The following is a 20,956-nucleotide window of genomic DNA, read 5'->3' as shown; positions in this document are numbered from 1 at the left end:
CGCAAAGTGAAGGAAAAGCAGCCAACAAGTGCTCAGCATATGCGGGAACTCCTTCAAGACTGTTGGAAAAGCAATCCAGGTGAAGCTGGTTGAGAGAATGCCAAGAGTGTGCAAAGCTGTCATCAAGGCAAAGAAAGGGTGAAGAATCTAAAATCTAATCTATATTTTATTTGTTTAACACTTTTTTGGTTACTACATGATTCCATATGTGTTATTTCATAGTTTTGATGTCTTCACTATTATTCTACAATGTAGAAAATAGTACAAATAAAGAAAAACTCTTGAATGAGTAGGTGTGTCCAAACTTTTGACTGGTACTGTATATTCCCACTGACAATAACGTGTGTCCTGTACTGTACTGTACTGTACTGCTGGCTCTCGCTGCATTATTGTAGGCTGTGAACCCAAAATATAAACACATCGGCTGTGTACTTTATCATGTTCGTTAATTATTATGGATACAAAATACACAATTACCACTGTGTGTTTTGTTGTGGCTTCATGTACTACAAATGAGCAGGTTGAGCTGGCAGGCAGCCTTGTGTGACTGTGTAGTTGTTAGGTCCAGTAGTGATGGTGGTGGTTCTCTGTTGGTGTTATTGGGGGCCTGTTGTCTCTACAGCCTTAATTGGTTCTGCTGTTAAACCTTATTAGTCCGCTCGTTACCAGCAATCCAATTAGCGTCACTCACCAACATTGGCCACAAGCCTGGCCTCAACCAGAGACGGAAGAGGAAGAGAGATATCCCACTCCCTAATTGTTTCTGTTTCAATGGAAGTCAATGAACTAAGTAGACCAGACCCAGCTGCTATGCCTCAACTGCCCTTTACTGTTTAACTACGTATGGCACTCTATCTGACCGTCCCTTCACCCCCTCTTTCATGGTCCCTATTGACCCTTCTCCCTCTCTTTATTCTCTGTTGACAACCTCAGAGCAGTGTCCACAAGTAGAAATGCAAGTAGGAAAATCGTTTTTTTTTTCCCATCTATGGGAGACTGTGTGAGTTGACATCTTGTCAATAACATTTACCTTCCCTAAAATCACAGTCTCTCTCCTTTGACCAGGTCAATAGTAGTACACTGTATAAGGAGGAGGTGCCATTTGGGACGCAGACAGAGGCCACTCTAATCAGTGGCTTGACGGAAGCTTTGCCAGCTGTACACCAGAAACAACGTTTGTGTTCTCTTCGTAGACTAAAGGAGAAGGGGAACGGGTCTTGTAGCCCAGGGCTTGTACCCGGGGGAGTGAATAGTGACACGGAAATGTAGTTTGGATTATCTGGGATGAGAGGCTTACAATCTCAACATGGAGTCCTGTCCATCTGTCCCCCCCCCTCCCCTCTCCCTCCTCCTTTCAGAGAGATTCTCTGGTTCTCTTAGATCAGGCTGTGCCATTCACTTGGGTCCCTTGCGTTCGCCAGCTGTGTTACGGCAGGCTTACTCCATGGTTACTGTAAAGATGGCCAAGGAGTGTGTTCCCAGGGTATATCTATATGAGGGTACTATTGAACTCACTTACGGCAGGCTTTCTCCATGGTTACCGTATAGATGGCCAGGGAGTGTGTTCCCAGGGTATATCTATATGAGGGTACTATTGAACTCACTTACGGCAGGCTTTCTCCATGGTTACCGTATAGATGGCCAGGGAGTGTGTTCCCAGGGTATATCTATATGAGGGTACTATTGAACTCACTTGGTCACCGTGGAGATCTTGATTCCGAACACGCCCATGGGTTTCCGTGACGGCATCCTCTTCAGACTGAACTCCCGGCTGGTGAACTTCATAGAGAGCTTCACCTCGATCTGGAGCCGAGAGAGATTAAATGACAGTCTAAAGCCGTTTACACTGACAAGAGATGGCTAAGTATGACAAGAAGCACACATTTAAAGGATCACATGGCACAAACACAGACTCCTCCGTTTAACGGGGCTGACACACTCACCCCGTTCATGGGGATAAGCGTCCTCTGCCAGTCTTTGCCTTGGAGCGTCTGCGGATCCAGCTGGATGGAGCAAAGCCAGAAGTAGATCATCGGTTAGTCCACCACTACACACAGACACCACTACACACAGACACCACTACACACAGACACCACTACACACAGACATCAAGACTCATAAACACCACTACACACAGACACCAAGACTCATAAACACCACTACACACAGACACCAAGACTCATAAACACCACTACACACAGACACCACTACACACAGACACCAAGACTCATAAACACCACTACACAGACACCACTACACACAGACACCACTACACACAGACACCACTACACACAGACACCACTACACACAGACACCACTACACACAGACACCAAGACTCATAAACACCAATACACACAGACACCAAGACTCATAAACACCACTACACACAGACACCATGACTCATAAACACCAATACACACAGACACCAATACACACAGACACCAAGACTCATAAACACCAATACACACAGACACCAAGACTCATAAACACCACTACACACAGACACCACTACACACAGACACCACTACACACAGACACCAAGACTCATAAATACCCATACACACAGACACCACTACACACAGACACCACTACACACAGACACCACTACACACAGACTCCACTACACACAGACACCAATACACACAGACACCAAGACTCATAAACACCACTACACACAGACACCAAGACTCATAAACACCACTACAAACAGACACCAAGACTCATAAACACCACTACACACAGACACCAATACACAGACACCAAGACTCATAAACACCAATACACACAGACACCAAGACTCATAAACACCAATACACACAGACACCAATACACACAGACACCAAGACTCATAAACACCAATACACACAGACACCAAGACTCATAAACACCACTACACACAGACACCACTACACACAGACACCACTACACACAGACACCAAGACTCATAAATACCCATACACACAGACACCACTACACACAGACACCACTACACACAGACACCACTACACACAGACTCCACTACACACAGACACCAATACACACAGACACCAAGACTCATAAACACCACTACACACAGACACCAAGACTCATAAACACCACTACACACAGACACCAAGACTCATAAACACCACTACACACAGACACCAATACACAGACACCAAGACTCATAAACACCAATACACACAGACACCAAGACTCATAAACACCAATACACACAGACACCAATACACACAGACACCAAGACTCATAAACACCAATACACACAGACACCAAGACTCATAAACACCAATACACACAGACACCAATACACACAGACACCAAGACTCATAAATACCACTACACACAGACACCACTACACACAGACACCACTACACACAGCCACCAAGACTAATAAACACCACTACACACAGACACCACTACACACAGACATCACTACACACAGACACCAAGACTCATAAATACCACTACACACAGACACCACTACACACAGACACCACTACACACATTCACCACTACACACAGACACCACTACACACAGACACCAAGACTCATAAACACCAATACACACAGACACCACTAAACACAGACACCAATACACACAGACACCAAGACTCATAAACACCAATACACACAGACACCAATACACACAGACATCACTACACACAGACACCAAGACTCATAAATACCAATACACACAGACACCAATACACACAGATATCACTACACACAGACACCAAGACTCATAAACACCACTACACAGACACCAAGACTCATAAATACCAATACACACAGACACCAATACACACAGACACCAAGACTCATAAACACCACTACACACAGACACCAAGACTCATAAATACCACTACACACAGACACCACTACACACAGACACCAAGACTCATAAACACCACTACACACAGACACCGAGACTCATAAATACCACTACACACAGACACCACTACACACAGACACCAAGACTCATAAACACCACTACACACAGACACCGAGACTCATAAACACCACTACACACAGACACCAATACACACAGACACCAATACACACATACACCAAGACTCATAAACACCAATACACACAGACACCACTACACACAGACACCAAGACTCATAAATACCAATACACACAGACACCAAGACTCAGAAATACCAATACACACAGACACCAAGACTCATAAATACCAATACACACAGACACCAATACACACAGACACCAAGACTCATAAACACCAATACACACAGACACCAATACACACAGACACCAAGACTCATAAACACCAATACACACAGACACCAAGACTCATAAACACCAATACACACAGACACCAATACACACAGACACCAAGACTCATAAATACCAATACACACAGACACCAATACACACAGACACCAATACACACAGACACCAAGACTCATAAATACCAATACACACAGACACCAATACACACAGACACCAAGACTCATAAACACCAATACACACATACACCAATACACACAGACACCAAGACTCATAAATACCAATACACACAGACACCAAGACTCATAAATACCAATACACACAGACACCAAGACTCATAAACACCAATACACACAGACACCAAGACTCATAAATACCAATACACACAGACACCAAGACGCATAAACAAGACCTTTCAGCTGACGTCTTCCCTAGGACTGAATACACCAATTGTTTATAATTTTCTTCACACAGTGGCGTTATAACGTGTTATCAAGTGCAACCTCAGGTTTCAGTTGGTCAATCTGGCCCCTAGCATCTCCTGCATTAGTCAGCTAACTGTCCTCCTGTCCACTCTGGACAAACAGAGAAACAGATCCTGCCGGGCACACCGTACCACACCCACCCACAGTTCATCGTGTACCTTTTTCCCTCAACCCCATCTTGGCTAAGCTCCATCTGATCACATGCAACGCTGGATCATTAACCCAGCACTTAATTGAATCATTTCAATCTCCTGGGCCAGTACAGTAAGAGTACACCGGTAGGGTACAGAGAAGGTCCCTCTTTCGGTCCGTATCAGTTCAACAGAGGAAAACACGCATGATCACATCCAAAAGGTCAAAGGACAAGGAATCCTTGCCTGTACGGGGTCGAGCCAGAGGCGATCAGCATGTCACTGCGCAAACCTAAGGACAAGGAATCCTTGCCTGTACGGGGTCGAGCCAGAGGCGATCAGCATGTCACTGCGCAAACCTAAGGACAAGGAATCCTTGCCTGTACGGGGTCGAGCCAGAGGCGATCAGCATGTCACTGCGCAAGCCTAAAGTACGGCTAACATGGGCTGTTTGTCGCTGGAACGAGGACAACAAAAGCAAACACACAGTTGCCCGTTCCCCTCCCCGTACATGATTTGTTTCTGTCAAACCATTGGACATTACTCATTGTACAGGGGGGGGGGGGGTTACTGTGCCTCTCAGCGGTGCACTGCGTATACTTCTCCCTTCGCCCCAGGCCGGGGACCTCCTTTCCCCTCTCCCTACTGCCCTCCACACTGACCCTGCTGCAGTGTCTGGCCAACAGAGTGCTGGCCTTACATCCCATCTCCTCTGTCCTCAGCTACTTCACCTGTCATGGCTTTCTGTGTCGAGAGACTGACAAAGACTGTGAAAGTCTAGTGTGCAAGTTCTGTAGATTCAGGGAGTTGGTGGTAGACGCTCCTGTCAGGCCCAGACTGCCCTTCTTCTTCTTCTTCTTCCCTCCTCCTCTTCTCCTTGTTTCCTCTACTGCTCCTCTGCCAGTAGAGCCGTAGCCTCAGCATGGTGTGTGTCCCAGTCTCTCTGCGTCCAGTCTCAGTGTGTAGCCTAACTCAGCCGTAGCCTCAGCATGGTGTGTGTCCCAGTCTCTCTGCGTCCAGTCCCAGTGTGTAGCCTAACTCAGCCGTAGCCTCAGCATGGTGTGTGTCCCAGTCTCTCTGCGTCCAGTCCCAGTGTGTAGCCTAACTCAGCCGTAGCCTCAGCATGGTGTGTGTCCCAGTCTCTCTGCGTCCAGTCCCAGTGTGTAGCCTAACTCAGCCGTAGCCTCAGCATGGTGTGTGTCCCAGTCTCTCTGCGTCCAGTCCCAGTGTGTAGCCTAACTCAGCCGTAGCCTCAGCATGGTGTGTGTCCCAGTCTCTCTGCGTCCAGTCCCAGTGTGTAGCCTAACTCAGCCGTAGCCTCAGCATGGTGTGTGTCCCAGTCTCTCTGCGTCCAGTCCCAGTGTGTAGCCTAACTCAGCCGTAGCCAGCATGGTGTCCAGTCTCTCTGGTCATGGTGTGTGCCCAACATCTCAGCATGGTCCCCCAGTCCCAGTGTGTAGCCTAACTCAGCCGTAGCCTCAGCATGGTGTGTGTCCCAGTCTCTCTGCGTCCAGTCCCAGTGTGTAGCCTAACTCAGCCGTAGCCTCAGCATGGTGTGTGTCCCAGTCTCTCTGCGTCCAGTCCCAGTGTGTAGCCTAACTCAGCCGTAGCCTCAGCATGGTGTGTGTCCCAGTCTCTCTGCGTAAGTCCCAGTGTGTAGCCAAACTCAGCCGTAGCCTCAGCATGGTGTGTGTCCCAGTCTCTCTGCGTCCAGTCCCAGTGTGTAGCCTAACTCAGCCGTAGCCTCAGCATGGTGTGTGTCCCAGTCTCTCTGCGTCCAGTCCCAGTGTAGCCTAACTCAGCCGTAGCCTCAGCATGGTGTGTGTCCCAGTCTCTCTGCGCCCAGTCCCAGTGTGTAGCCTAACTCAGCCGTAGCCTCAGCATGGTGTGTGTCCCAGTCTCTCTGCGTCCAGTCCCAGTGTGTAGCCAAACTCAGCCCCGTCCACAATGATCTCCAGTGGTCCAGGGAAAGCTCTGTTTCGCCCAACACACACCTGAATCGCTCGCTCTGAGGAGTGTGTGTGTGTGTGTGTGTCAGGAGCTAAAGTACGTTCTCATACACACAGGTGTGGATTTGCATTTCAGGATGACAAGCCCCTCCCTCTGCGCCTCTCTGTCTCCTCCCCTCTGTTCTCCATTGACTCCACCTTGACACGCCCCCCCCCCCTACCTCCATTGGCTGAGCCCAGTGTACCAACATGCCCACTTCGCGTGTTTGGATGAAAAGTTTATCTGAATAGTGTGTATTGATGTGCATCCAGGGCGTGTCAAAATAAAGGTTAAATGAATAACTAAATCATCTGTTGGGACTTTCATACTAAAGCCGCTCAGCTTGGGCAACACGGCGTCCCGCTGTGTGTGTTTCTGTGTGAACCAGATGTAAGACTACTGAGGAACACAGCACATAGATCCCAGGAGGAGAGAGCCAGGCGCCACACAACCAGATGTAAGACTACTGAGGAACACAGCACATAGACCCGAGGAGGAGAGAGTCCAGCGCCACACAACCAGATGTAAGACTACTGAGGAACACAGCACATAGATCCCAGGAGGAGAGAGTCAGGCGCCACACAACCAGATGTAAGACTACTGAGGAACACGGCACATAGATCCCAGGAGGAGAGAGCCAGGCGCCACACAACCAGATGTAAGACTACTGAGGAACAAAGCACATAGATCCCAGGAGGAGAGAGCCCGGCGCCACACAACCAGATGTGTCAACTTCCCCTACAAGCCCCAGGTCCGGTAAACGTGTCAACTGTACAAGCCCCAGGTCCGGTAAACGCATGTACAAGCCCCAGGTCCGGTAAACGTGTCAATTCTGTGGTCCGTAAACGTGTCAACTTCCCCTACAAGCCCCAGGTCCGGCAAACGTGTCAACTTCCCCCTACAAGCCCCAGGTCCGGTAAACGTGCAACCACAAGCCCCAGGTCCGCAAACGTGTCATTCCCCTACAAGCCCCAGGTCCGTTTGTTTACAAGCCCCAGGTCCGTAAACGTGTCAACTTCCCCTACAAGCCCCAGGTCCGGCCCCACTAAACGTGTCAACTTCCCCTACAAGCCCCAGGTCCGGTAAACGTGTCAACTTCCCCTACAAGCCCCAGGTCCGGTAAACGTGTCAACTTCCCCCTACAAGCCCCAGGTCCGGTAAACGTGTCAACTTCCCCTACAAGCCCCAGGTCCGGTAAACGTGTCAACTTCCCCCTACAAGCCCCAGGTCCGGTAAACGCCTGTCAACTTCCCCTACAAGCCCCAGGTCCGGTAAACGTGTCAACTTCCCCTACAAGCCCCAGGTCCCCCACTAAACGTGTCAACTTCCCCTACAAGCCCCAGGTCCGGTAAACGTGTCAACTTCCCCCTACAAGCCCCAGGTCCGGTAAACGTGTCAACTTCCCCTACAAGCCCCAGGTCCGGTAAACGTGTCAACTTCCCCTACAAGCCCCAGGTCCGGTCCTGTAAACGTATGTTTGTTATTGGACACCACTGAATACCGAAAGGTTTTCTCTCTCACACACACACACACACACACACACACACACACACACACACACACACTCACACAACACACACTCACACACTCACACACACACGCACAACACACACAACACACACGCACACGCACACACACACACACACAGCTGGCCAAGTGGGGGAGGGGAACAGGGAACAGTAAATCCCCCCAGGAGTAGACCAGATCAAAGCAGAGGCCCCATGGCTCTGAAACACTAACCAAGGCTACCTGCCTTTCCTTGAAACAAAACGGGCTATGTACACAAAGCCCATACCAGTGGGCCCCCTATACAGTACTCCATCCCTCAAAACCCACATACATTTACTATTGAAAGTGAGAGAGCCTCAGCGGGAGTGACAGGGTTACCAGGTCAGGTTGAACACATGAATTATGGACCCTGATTCAAACAGGGTCCGGATGGGTTACTGACATTTTACCATGTAAGATAAGTCTATTTTAAATGAATTTAAAACACATCGAGTCACTGTAGACAGTCTATCCTACCACTCACATCATAAGCTAATTCATTAAGCGAATCAGCACAGCACTCAGCAGTGTCCAGTCCGCATCTAGGACATTCAGACAGCAATCACACCACACTGGCACAACCATAACTGTTATCTGGCTATGTCGCCATGGTGACGTTACAGTGTCCAGTCCGCATCTAGGACATTCAGACAGCAATCACACCACACTGGCACAACCATAACTGTTATCTGGCTATGTCGCCATGGTGACGTTACAGTGTCCAGTCCGCATCTAGGACATTCAGACAGCAATCACACCACACTGGCACAACCATAACTGTTATCTGGCTATGTCGCCATGGTGACGTTACAGCGTTACGTTGGCTCAGAGACGTACCGGGATCTGTCCTTTGCCGATGATGCGGTCGGTGCTGTCTCCGTCCTCTTTGATCTGCTTGGTCTTGTTGTAGCTCTTCTCATAACACAACAGCCTCAGGGTCTGAGAGCCCTCCAGGTCTATCTCAAACTCCTGGAGTACAGAGAGAGAGAGAAAGAGAGGGAAGAGAGAGAGAGAGAAAGAGAGGGAAGAGAGAGAGAGAGAGAGAGGGGAGAGAGAGAATGTGTCACGCCCTGATCTGTTTCACCTGTCTTTGTGATTGTCTCCACCCCCCTCCAAGTGTCGCTCATCTTCCCCATTATCCCCTGTGTATTTATACCTGTGTCCTCTGTTTGTCTGTTGCCAATTTGTTTTGTTTCGTCACAACCTACCAGCGTTTTTCCCTCTGTTCCTGTCTCTTGATTGTTCCTGCTTTTCCCGGTTTTGACCTTTTCTGCCTGACCTGACCCTGAGTCTGCCTGCCGTCCTGTACCTTTGCCCCACTACTCTGGATAACGACCTCTGCCTGACCTGACCCTGAGTCTGCCTGCCGTCCTGTACCTTTCCCCCACTACTCTGGATAACGACCTCTGCCTGACCTGACCCTGAGTCTGCCTGCCGTCCTGTACCTTGGCCCCACTACTCTGGATAACGACCTCTGCCTGACCTTACCCTGAGTCTGCCTGCCGTCCTGTACCTTTGCCCCACTACTCTGGATAACGACCTCTGCCTGACCTGACCCTGAGTCTGCCTGCCGTCCTGTACCTTGGCCCCACTACTCTGGATTATCGACCCCTGCCTGACCTTACCCTGAGTCTGCCTGCCATCCTGTACCTTGGCCCCACTACTCTGGATAACGACCTCTGCCTGACCTGACCCTGAGTCTGCCTGCCATCCTGTACCTTTCCCCCACTACTCTGGATAACGACCTCTGCCTGACCTTACCCTGAGTCTGCCTGCCGTCCTGTACCTTGGCCCCACTACTCTGGATAACGACCTCTGCCTGACCTTACCCTTACCCTGAGTCTGCCTGCCGTCCTGTACCGTGGCCCCATTACTCTGGATAACGACCTCTGCCTGACCTTACCCTGACCCTGAGTCTGCCTGCCGTCCTGTACCTTTGCCCCACTACTCTGGATAACGACCTCTGCCTGACCTGACCCTGAGTCTGCCTGCCGTCCTGTACCTTTGCCCCACTACTCTGGATAACGACCTCTGCCTGACCTGACCCTGAGTCTGCCTGCCGTCCTGTACCTTTCCCCCACTACTCTGGATAACGACCTCTGCCTGACCTTACCCTGACCCTGAGTCTGCCTGCCGTCCTGTACCTTTCCCCCACTACTCTGGATAACGACCTCTGCCTGACCCTGACCCTGAGTCTGCCTGCCGTCCTGTACCTTGGCCCCACTACTCTGGATAACGACCTCTGCCTGACCCTGACCCTGAGTCTGCCTGCCGTCCTGTACCTTTCCCCACTACTCTGGATAACGACCTCTGCCTGACCTGACCCTGAGTCTGCCTGCCGTCCTGTACCTTTGCCCCATTACTCTGGATAACGACCCCTGCCTGACCTTACCCTGACCCTGCCTGCCCCTGTTGCTGTAAAAAAACATTGTTACTTTGATACGGTCTGCATTTGGGTCTTACCTGAAACGTGATAAAGAGTAGCGAGAGAGAGAAAAAGAAAGAGTAGCAAGAGATCGAGAGAGAGGGAGAAAAACGAGCGAGCGAGAGAGAAAGAGAGTGAGAGAAAACGCCTATCTGCACACCAAAACCACATAGTCTGAAGAGGCTTTACGGTCCTTTCTCAAAGGACCAATGTAAAGAATGAGGGGTTTCAGGACAGGTGAAGATGAGACCCACCTCATGTGGGACTAATAAAGGGGCAGGCAGAAGCAGAGATGCCGTTTTTCTTTACATTGGTAGTTAAGTATTTGGCATGAAAGTCTCTTCCAAGAGATACTCTATAGTGTTGGTCTGTATATGTTAGCAGTGCTGTAGATGTTAACGCATTGTGAACAGCAGAATGGACCGCTGATGGAGATTCCCCGGTAATTACGTGAAAGAACACCTTGCATATGGTTTCCACAGGTCGCAGCGAACATTTCCACAGACGCGAGTCATCATCAGAAGCTCCTCATTAGCGAACACTATTTCCACTTTACCGAGCAAATGGATTGAGCAGCAGAGGCAGCAGCAGTTCCTGGAGCCTGGTGGAACATTCCTGCTGCAGATGAACACATTCGCTGATTATGTCTCAAAGCTGTTGTGCGCGTTCACACAGCTCAGCACTTTGTGCTCGCGGTGTTCAGATCTGACTGTGTGTGTGTGTGTGTGTGTGTGTGTGCCTGGATGCGAAACATCTGCTCCAGTTGGGCTCTCTGCTGTTACCTCCTTCTCCTTACTGAAGAGGCCATACAGGCTTTCATTAAGACACTTACGCCACAACACCAGATGTCGCGGCCTTGGCAGTAAAAAAAGAAATGCCGATGCTGTACATATGTCGGGTAATAACAGTAGAAGTTCCTACCTCGTTCCATTTGGGCTCTGTGGTGTACCGATACACCCGCGTCTTGGCTTTGTTCGCAAAGTAGCCAAAGGAGTCCACCTCTAACGTGCAGTACAGATCTGAGAGGAGAAGAGGAGACAGTCACAGTTAGATTCGCCCAAAAAGACTAGCACTAGGAGTGGTCTCTATGACGATACCCCACAGAATGAAATAGAACACATTGGCATCCTAGCCCAAAAAGACTAGCACTAGGAGTGGTCTCTATGACGATACCCCACAGAATGAAATAGAACACATTGGCATCCTAGCCCAAAAAGACTAGCACTAGGAGTGGTCTCTATGACGAAACCCCACAGAATGAAATAGAACACATTGGCATCCTAGCCCAAAAAGACTAGCACTAGGAGTGGTCTCTATGACGATACCCCACAGAATGAAATAGAACACATTGGCATCCTAGCCCAAAAAGACTAGCACTAGGAGTGGTCTCTATGACGATACCCCACAGAATGAAATAGAACACATTGGCATCCTAGCCCAAAAAGACTAGCACTAGGAGTGGTCTCTATGACGATACCCCACAGAATGAAATAGAACACATTGGCATCCTAGCCCAAAAAGACTAGCACTAGGAGTGGTCTCTATGACGATACCCCACAGAATGAAATATAACACATTGGCATCCTAGCCCAAAAAGACTAGCACTAGGAGTGGTCTCTATGACGATACCCCACAGAATGAAATAGAACACATTGGCATCCTAGCCCAAAAAGACTAGCACTAGGAGTGGTCTCTATGACGATACCCCACAGAATGAAATAGAACACATTGGCATCCTAGCCCAAAAAGACTAGCACTAGGAGTGGTCTCTATGACGATACCCCACAGAATGAAATAGAACACACTGGCATCCTAGCCCAAAAGACTAGCACTAGGAGTGGTCTCTATGAATGAAATAGAACACATTGGCATCCTAGCCCAAAAGACAGATACCCCTACAGAATGAAATAGAACACATTGGCATCCTAGCCCAAAAAGACTAGCACTAGGAGTGGTCTCTATGACGATACCCCACAGAATGAAATAGAACACATTGGCATCCTAGCCCAAAAAGACTAGCACTAGGAGTGGTCTCTATGACGATACCCCACAGAATGAAATAGAACACATTGGCATCCTAGCCCAAAAAGACTAGCACTAGGAGTGGTCTCTATGACGATACCCCACAGAATGAAATAGAACACATTGGCATCCTAGCCCAAAAAGACTAGCACTAGGAGTGGTCTCTATGACGATACCCCCCACAGAATGAAATAGAACACATTGGCATCCTAGCCCAAAATGACTAGCACTAGGAGTGGTCTCTATGACGATACCCCACAGAATGAAATAGAACACATTGGCATCCTAGCCCAAAAAGACTAGCACTAGGAGTGGTCTCTATGACGATACCCCACAGAATGAAATAGAACACATTGGCATCCTAGCCCAAAAAGACTAGCACTAGGAGTGGTCTCTATGACGATACCCCACAGAATGAAATAGAACACATTGGCATCCTAGCCCAAAAAGACTAGCACTAGGAGTGGTCTCTATGACGATACCCCACAGAATGAAATAGAACACATTGGCATCCTAGCCCAAAAAGACTAGCACTAGGAGTGGTCTCTATGACGATACCCCACAGAATGAAATAGAACACATTGGCATCCTAGCCCAAAAAAATAGACTAGCACTAGGAGTGGTCTCTATGACGATACCCCACAGAATGAAATAGAACACATTGGCATCCTAGCCCAAAAAGACTAGCACTAGGAGTGGTCTCTATGACGATACCCCACAGAATGAAATAGAACACATTGGCATCCTAGCCCAAAAAGACTAGCACTAGGAGTGGTCTCTATGACGATACCCCACAGAATGAAATAGAACACATTGGCATCCTAGCCCAAAAAGACTAGCACTAGGAGTGGTCTCTATGACGATACCCCACAGAATGAAATAGAACACATTGGCATCCTAGCCCAAAATGACTAGCACTAGGAGTGGTCTCTATGACGATACCCCACAGAATGAAATAGAACACATTGGCATCCTAGCCCAAAATGACTAGCACTAGGAGTGGTCTCTGTGACGATACCCCACAGAATGAAATAGAACACATTGGCATCCTAGCCCAAAATGACTAGCACTAGGAGTGGTCTCTGTGACGATACCCCACAGAATGAAATAGAACACATTGGCATCCTAGCCCAAAATGACTAGCACTAGGAGTGGTCTCTGTGAACAACGCACTAACACATTACATATATGTTGAACATATGTTTAAACTTCTGTGCTATCGGTAACCTCGATCAAATTCTATGACGTTTACCAGAACCGGTGTGTTTAATGTTTATGCCTGTGCTACAGAACAGCGGTAGCTCCAGTAAGCTTAGAGTAAGTAAGGGGTGTCGTCCCAAATGGCACCCTATTCCCTATAGTGCCCTGGTCAAAAGTAGTGCCCTATGAAGGGAATATGGTGCCATTTGGAACACAGGCTAAGGCCTTTGTTATGACTCCTGTACACTATGAAGGCCCTTCCGAGGAGGAGGGACACTCACTCAGGCTCTGTTTGAGGCCCGAGGCAGAGTGGACGATTACATTCAGGAATCCATGGAGGCCAGGCGATTCATCTTCTGGAAAAACACAAGGAAGAGAGAGATGAAGGTTCGCATTGGAATGGGGAATGAAACCATAAAGAACGCCATATAGCTCTATTCTCTTTACGCTAGAAAACTAAACTAAAAACAGACCAACCAAACTGTTATAACGTCTGTTTTGTTCCTATGTGGAGAATGTTTCAGTTGATGCATCTGACAGAAAAACCTCAGAGCAGAACATTGAGGAACATCTGGTACCTTGACCTTCTTTGTTGATGGTGAGCGGGATGTGGTGGACAGTCTGCAACTTCACACAGGAGTTGGTCAACATCTGTAGCTCCATGGAGGTCAGGGAGAAGCTCTTGAAGCCTGGGAGAGGGGCCATACAACCACAGGCTCAAGGGTCAGGGGTCAGTCACCCACACAGTACAGTATGGGAGGTAACGCTGCATGTGAGCAAATATGAGTTGTTTCAATGCATCAAGAAAGTCGACACACCATGGAATACAGGTCACATTGTTGTCGAACTTCTTCATCTAATCTTACTCAAAACACCATGGAATACAGGTCACATTGTTGTCGATCGTCTTCATCTAATCTTACTCAAAACACCATGGAATACAGGTCACATTGTTGTCGATCTTCTTCATCTAATCTTACTCAAAACACCATGGAATACAGGTCACATTGTTGTCGATCTTCTTCATCTAATCTTACTCAAAACACCATGGAATACAGGTCACATTGTTGTCGATCGTCTTCATCTAATCTTACTCAAAACACCATGGAATACAGGTCACATTGTTGTCGATCGTCTTCATCTAATCTTACTCAAAACACCATGGAATACAGGTCACATTGTTGTCGATCTTCTTCATCTAATCTTACTCAAAACACCATGGAATACAGGTCACATTGTTGTCGATCGTCTTCATCTAATCTTACTCAAAACACCATGGAATACAGGTCACATTGTTGTCGATCGTCTTCATCTAATCTTACTCAAAACACCATGGAATACAGGTCACATTGTTGTCGATCGTCTTCATCTAATCTTACTCAAAACACCTATTGCTTACAGAGTGAAGAGCAAGTTCAGTAACAGTCGAATGCTGAGGGACACCTACATCTCTTCTGCTGTTCCCGGATCGTCTCCTTCCACTCGGCCCGCTCGTAGTCGGATGACATCAGGAACGTGTAACCCTGAAACACAGCACACACTTACATACCATGCACTTACATACAGCCTATTAAAGATGATGGTGTGGTTGTAACGCTGAAGAGGGCTGATGGTGATGATCCTTTGGTGTTGACGATGATAACGAGGAAGAAAGGGGGCTCACCTTGCCGTTCCTGTTGTGTACTCGGAGGGCCATACCGGGGGAGGTGAGCAGCAGAAGAGACTCCTGCTCCGACAGCTTCTTCCTCAACCGTTCAATCACCTTTGACCCTTTGTTGGCTCTCTGGAGGTCACAGACAAAGACAACACATTTGCAAAAGACCTGTCAACTACATTTTTACTGATTAGTGTGTGTGTGTGTGTGTGTGTGTGTGTGTGTGTGTGTGTGTGTGTGTGTGTGTGTGTGCATTAACACTGTATGTGAAATACCTTCTCTCTCTGGATCTCACTCTTGATGTGAGAGATCTTGACCTTCATTGCGTCCAGCTCCTCGTCAGGCACCTGGGGGATGTGCAGAGGCTCTGACTCATCTGCGTTCTGGAAGGTCAGGTCTGACAGAGGGATGTACCACTTGGAATCATACTGCTGACTCTTCCTGCCGAGAGGAAGGGACAAAGAAGGTAGAGAAAGAGAGAGAGAGAGAAAAAGAGAGGGGGGAGAGAGGAGTGAGAGAGGGGGTAGAGAGAGACAGAGAAAGAGAGGGAGAGAGAAAAAAGAGAGGGGGAGAGAGGAGTGAGAGAGGGAGGTAGAGAGAGACAGAGAAAGAGAGAGAGAGAAAAAAAGAGAGAGGGGGAGAGAGGAGTGAGAGAGGGGGTAGAGAGAGACAGAGAAAGAGAGAGACAGAGAAAAAGAGAGGGGGAGAGAGGAGTGAGAGAGAGAGAAGAGAGAGACAGAGAAAGAGAGAGAGAGAAAAAGAGAGGGGGAGAGAGGAGGAGAGAGGGGGTAGAGAGAGACAGAGAAAGCGAGAGAGAGAGAAAAAGAGAGGGGGAGAGAGGAGTGAGAGAGGGGGTAGAGAGAGACAGAGAAAGAGAGAGAGAGAGAAAAAGAGGGGGAGAGAGGAGTGAGAGAGGGGGATAGAGAGAGACAGAGAAAGAGAGGGAGAGAGAAAAAGAGAGGGGGAGAGAGGAGTGAGAGAGGGGGGTAGAGAGAGACAGAGAAAGAGAGGGAGAAATGGAGATATGAAATCCTAGCATGTACATTTGGGTGTCCTGTGATAGATGTCCTGGAATATGTTAGAAGAACAGGGGGAAAAAGAGTGAAATATAGACAGAAAGATGTGTATTTTACCCTCCGATCTGTTTCTTGAGCTTGGCGCAGAGCAGCAGGTCGGTGAAGAGGAAAACATGCCGGAGCTTCCTGGCTCCCTCCACCAGCTCCACCATGAAGCTGTCCTTCAGCAGCTGGCGGTTCTACAGAATCACACAACCAGCCATCAACAGCCACCAGAACAAATCTATACATCAGCCAATCAATCAATATCCTCAACGTCCTCATCTGCACTGGTTGAGATACTGTGTGGCCTGTTGTGCCACCATGAACCAGAAGGGGGCAGTGATGTTGTTTTTCCACACAGCTGTATAGTGACAGCTCTGGGTATAAAATAAAACAGCATCAGGAGAGGGCCAATGTCAGAACACTGTTCTGTAGGTCACCCTTGTCTAACCTGGACTATAGGGGGTACATTTGAGAACAGGAACAAAAGGTCTACAGCACGTGAGGTGGGTGTTCTAAGTAAAGCATACTGTGTACAAACATAATATCAGGAGGACAAATTTGATCAAAGCACCTACTATAGACCGTGTGAGGACATAAAGATTGCATTTCTGAAGAGGTAAAACACATCACTATTTCACAGATTTTACTGCACTCCCTACAATGAATGGTTTTATAGTGCCCCCTCCCCTTCATCTCCCCCTCAACCCCTCTCCCCACTGGCAAGGCACCAGCGATCCCCCAGCCTCACATCACCGTGGCAGCAGGGCCTGCGAAGCATGATGTCACAGCCAGTCCCAGCCAATCGTAGCCCTCCCCCTCTGACATGTATTGGTATGGGTCTTGCCCAGGATGCAGAACTGTGCGGTTTCCACTAGATAGGCCAGCTACAACACTGTGCGGTTTCCACTAGATAGGCCAGCTACAACACTGTGCGGTTTCCACTAGATAGGCCAGCTACAACACTGTGCGGTTTCCACTAGATAGGCCAGCTACAACACTGTGCGGTTTCCACTAGATAGGCCAGCTACAACACTGTGCGGTTTCCACTAGATAGGCCAGCTACAACACTGTGCGGTTTCCACTAGATAGGCCAGCTACAACACTGTGCGGTTTCCACTAGATAGGCCAGCTACAACACTGTGCGGTTTCCACTAGATAGGCCAGCTACAACACTGTGCGGTTTCCACTAGACAGGCCAGCTACAACACTGTGCGGTTTCCACTAGATAGGCCAGCTACAACACTGTGTGGTTTCCACTAGACAGGCCAGCTACAACACTGTGCGGTTTCCACTAGATAGGCCAGCTACAACACTGTGTGGTTTCCACTAGATAGGCCAGCTACAACACTGTGCGGTTTCCACTAGATAGGTTTTCCACTAGATAGGCCAGCTACAACACTGTGCGGTTTCCACTAGATAGGCCAGCTACAACACTGTGCGGTTTCCACTAGATAGGCCAGCTACAACACTGTGCGGTTTCCACTAGATAGGCCAGCTACAACACTGTGCGGTTTCCACTAGATAGGCCAGCTACAACACTGTGCGGTTTCCACTAGACAGGCCAGCTACAACACTGTGCGGTGTCCACTAGATAGGCCAGCTACAACACTGTGCGGTTTCCACTAGACAGGCCAGCTACAACACTGTGCGGTTTCCACTAGACAGGCCAGCTACAACACTGTGCGGTTTCCAGTAGATAGGCCAGCTACAACACTGTGCGGTTTCCACTAGACAGGCCAGCTACAACACTGTGCGGTGTCCACTAGATAGGCCAGCTACAACACTGTGCGGTTTCCACTAGACAGGCCAGCTACAACACTGTGCGGTTTCCACTAGACAGGCCAGCTACAACACTGTGCGGTTTCCACTAGATAGGCCAGCTACAACACTGTGCGGTTTCCACTAGATAGGCCAGCTACAACACTGTGCGGTTTCCACTAGATAGGCCAGCTACAACACTGTGCGGTTTCCACTAGATAGGCCAGCTACAACACTGTGCGGTTTCCACTAGACAGGCCAGCTACAACACTGTGCGGTTTCCACTAGACAGGCCAGCTACAACACTGTGCGGTTTCCACTAGATAGGCCAGCTACAACACTGTGCGGTTTCCACTAGATAGGCCAGCTACAACACTGTGCGGTTTCCACTAGATAGGCCAGCTACAACACTGTGTGGTTTCCACTAGATAGGCCAGCTACAACACTGTGCGGTTTCCACTAGATATGCCAGCTACAACACTGTGCGGTTTCCACTAGACAGGCCAGCTACAACACTGTGCGGTTTCCACTAGATAGGCCAGCTACAACACTGTGCGGTTTCCACTAGATAGGCCAGCTACAACACTGTGCGGTTTCCACTAGACAGGCCAGCTACAACACTGTGCGGTTTCCACTAGATAGGCCAGCTACAACACTGTGCGGTTTCCACTAGATAGGCCAGCTACAACACTGTGCGGTTTCCACTAGATAGGCCAGCTACAACACTGTGTGGTTTCCACTAGATAGGCCAGCTACAACACTGTGCGGTTTCCACTAGATATGCCAGCTACAACACTGTGCGGTTTCCACTAGACAGGCCAGCTACAACACTGTGCGGTTTCCACTAGATAGGCCAGCTACAACACTGTGCGGTTTCCACTAGATAGGCCAGCTACAACACTGTGCGGTTTCCACTAGACAGGCCAGCTACAACACTGTGCGGTTTCCACTAGACAGGCCAGCTACAACACTGTGCGGTTTCCACTAGACAGGCCAGCTACAACACTGTGCGGTTTCCACTAGACAGGCCAGCTACAACACTGGTTATATCTTAAAAATTCATGAAAACAAAAACATATTTCTTGCTTTTAATTTAGGGTTAGGCATTTAGGGTGAGGCATTTAGGGTGAGTCATTTAGGGTGAGGCATTTAGGGTGAGGCATTTAGGGTGAGGCATTTAGGGTGAGGCATTTAGGGTTTAAACTCAGATTTGATGACTTTGTGGGTGTGCCAGCTAGTGACCACTCTGCAGAGCTGCCTCCAGTACATGAGTTACACCCCCTCCCCCCTGTGGGTGTGCCAGCATTACACTGCCCCCCCCCCCTGTGGGTGTGCCAGCTAGTGACCACTCTGCAGAGCTGCCTCCAGTACATGAGTCATTACACCCCCCCCGTGGGTGTGCCAGCTAGTGACCACTCATTACACCCCCGAGCTGCCTCCAGTACATGAGTCATTACACCCCCCCTGTGGGTGTGCCAGCTAGTGACCACTCTGCAGAGCTGCCTCCAGTACATGAGTCATTACACCCCCTCCCTCCCCCTGTGGGTGTGCCAGCTAGTGACCACTCTGCAGAGCTGCCTCCAGTACATGAGTCATTACACCCCCCAGTACATGAGTCATTACACCCCCCCCCCCCGTGGGTGTGCCAGCTAGTGACCACTCTGCAGAGCTGCCTCCAGTACATGAGTCATTACACCCCCCCTCCCATGAGTGTGGGTGTGCCAGCTAGTGACCACAGAGCTGCCTGCAGAGCTGCCTCCAGTACATGAGTCATTACACCCCCCCTGTGGGTGTGCCAGCTAGTGACCACTCTGCAGAGCTGCCTCCAGTACATGAGTCATTACACCCTCCCCCTGTGGGTGTGCCAGCTAGTGACCACTCTGCAGAGCTGCCTCCAGTACATGAGTCATTACACCCCCCCTCCCCCCTGTGGGTGTGCCAGCTAGTGACCACTCTGCAGAGCTGCCTCCAGTACATGAGTCATTACACCCCCCTGTGGGTGTGCCAGCTAGTGACCACTCTGCAGAGCTGCCTCCAGTACATGAGTCATTACACCCCCCCGGGTGCCTCCAGTACATGAGTCATTACACCCCCTCCCCCCGTGGGTGTGCCAGCTAGTGACCACTCTGCAGAGCTGCCTCCAGTACATGAGTCATTACACCCCCTCCCCCTGTGGGTGTGCCAGCTAGTGACCACTCTGCAGAGCTGCCTCCAGTACATGAGTCATTACACCCCCCCTCCCCCCGGGTGCCTCCAGTACATGAGTCATTACACCCCCCTGTGGGTGTGCCAGCTAGTGACCACTCTGCAGAGCTGCCTCCAGTACATGAGTCATTACACCCCCTCCCCCCCCTGTGGTGTGCCAGCTAGTGACCACTCTGCAGAGCTGCCTCCAGTACATGAGTCATTACACCCCCTGTGGGTGTGCCAG

At 49.3% G+C, this 20,956-nt stretch overlaps 1 protein-coding gene across 1 annotated transcript in view; it reads right to left on the bottom strand.

Moving 5' to 3' along the window:
* Positions 1-20,956, bottom strand: part of LOC115125723 (breakpoint cluster region protein-like) — a 39,385-nt gene that overhangs the window by 6,515 nt on the left and 11,914 nt on the right. The window contains exons 7-16 of the mRNA XM_065004656.1: positions 16,840-16,961; positions 15,982-16,147; positions 15,716-15,835; positions 15,500-15,575; positions 14,637-14,741; positions 14,334-14,408; positions 11,752-11,849; positions 9,243-9,374; positions 1,944-2,003; positions 1,694-1,803 (exon numbers count right to left, since the gene is read on the bottom strand). Of these exons, the coding sequence (XP_064860728.1) occupies positions 1,694-1,803; positions 1,944-2,003; positions 9,243-9,374; positions 11,752-11,849; positions 14,334-14,408; positions 14,637-14,741; positions 15,500-15,575; positions 15,716-15,835; positions 15,982-16,147; positions 16,840-16,961 (1,064 nt within the window). The remainder of the gene's footprint in view (positions 1-1,693; positions 1,804-1,943; positions 2,004-9,242; positions 9,375-11,751; positions 11,850-14,333; positions 14,409-14,636; positions 14,742-15,499; positions 15,576-15,715; positions 15,836-15,981; positions 16,148-16,839; positions 16,962-20,956) is intronic.

The sequence above is a fragment of the Oncorhynchus nerka genome, linkage group LG19, assembly GCF_034236695.1.
Source record: "Oncorhynchus nerka isolate Pitt River linkage group LG19, Oner_Uvic_2.0, whole genome shotgun sequence".
NCBI classification, from domain to species: domain Eukaryota; kingdom Metazoa; phylum Chordata; class Actinopteri; order Salmoniformes; family Salmonidae; genus Oncorhynchus; species Oncorhynchus nerka.
This window is presented reverse-complemented; position numbering and strand designations above follow the sequence as displayed.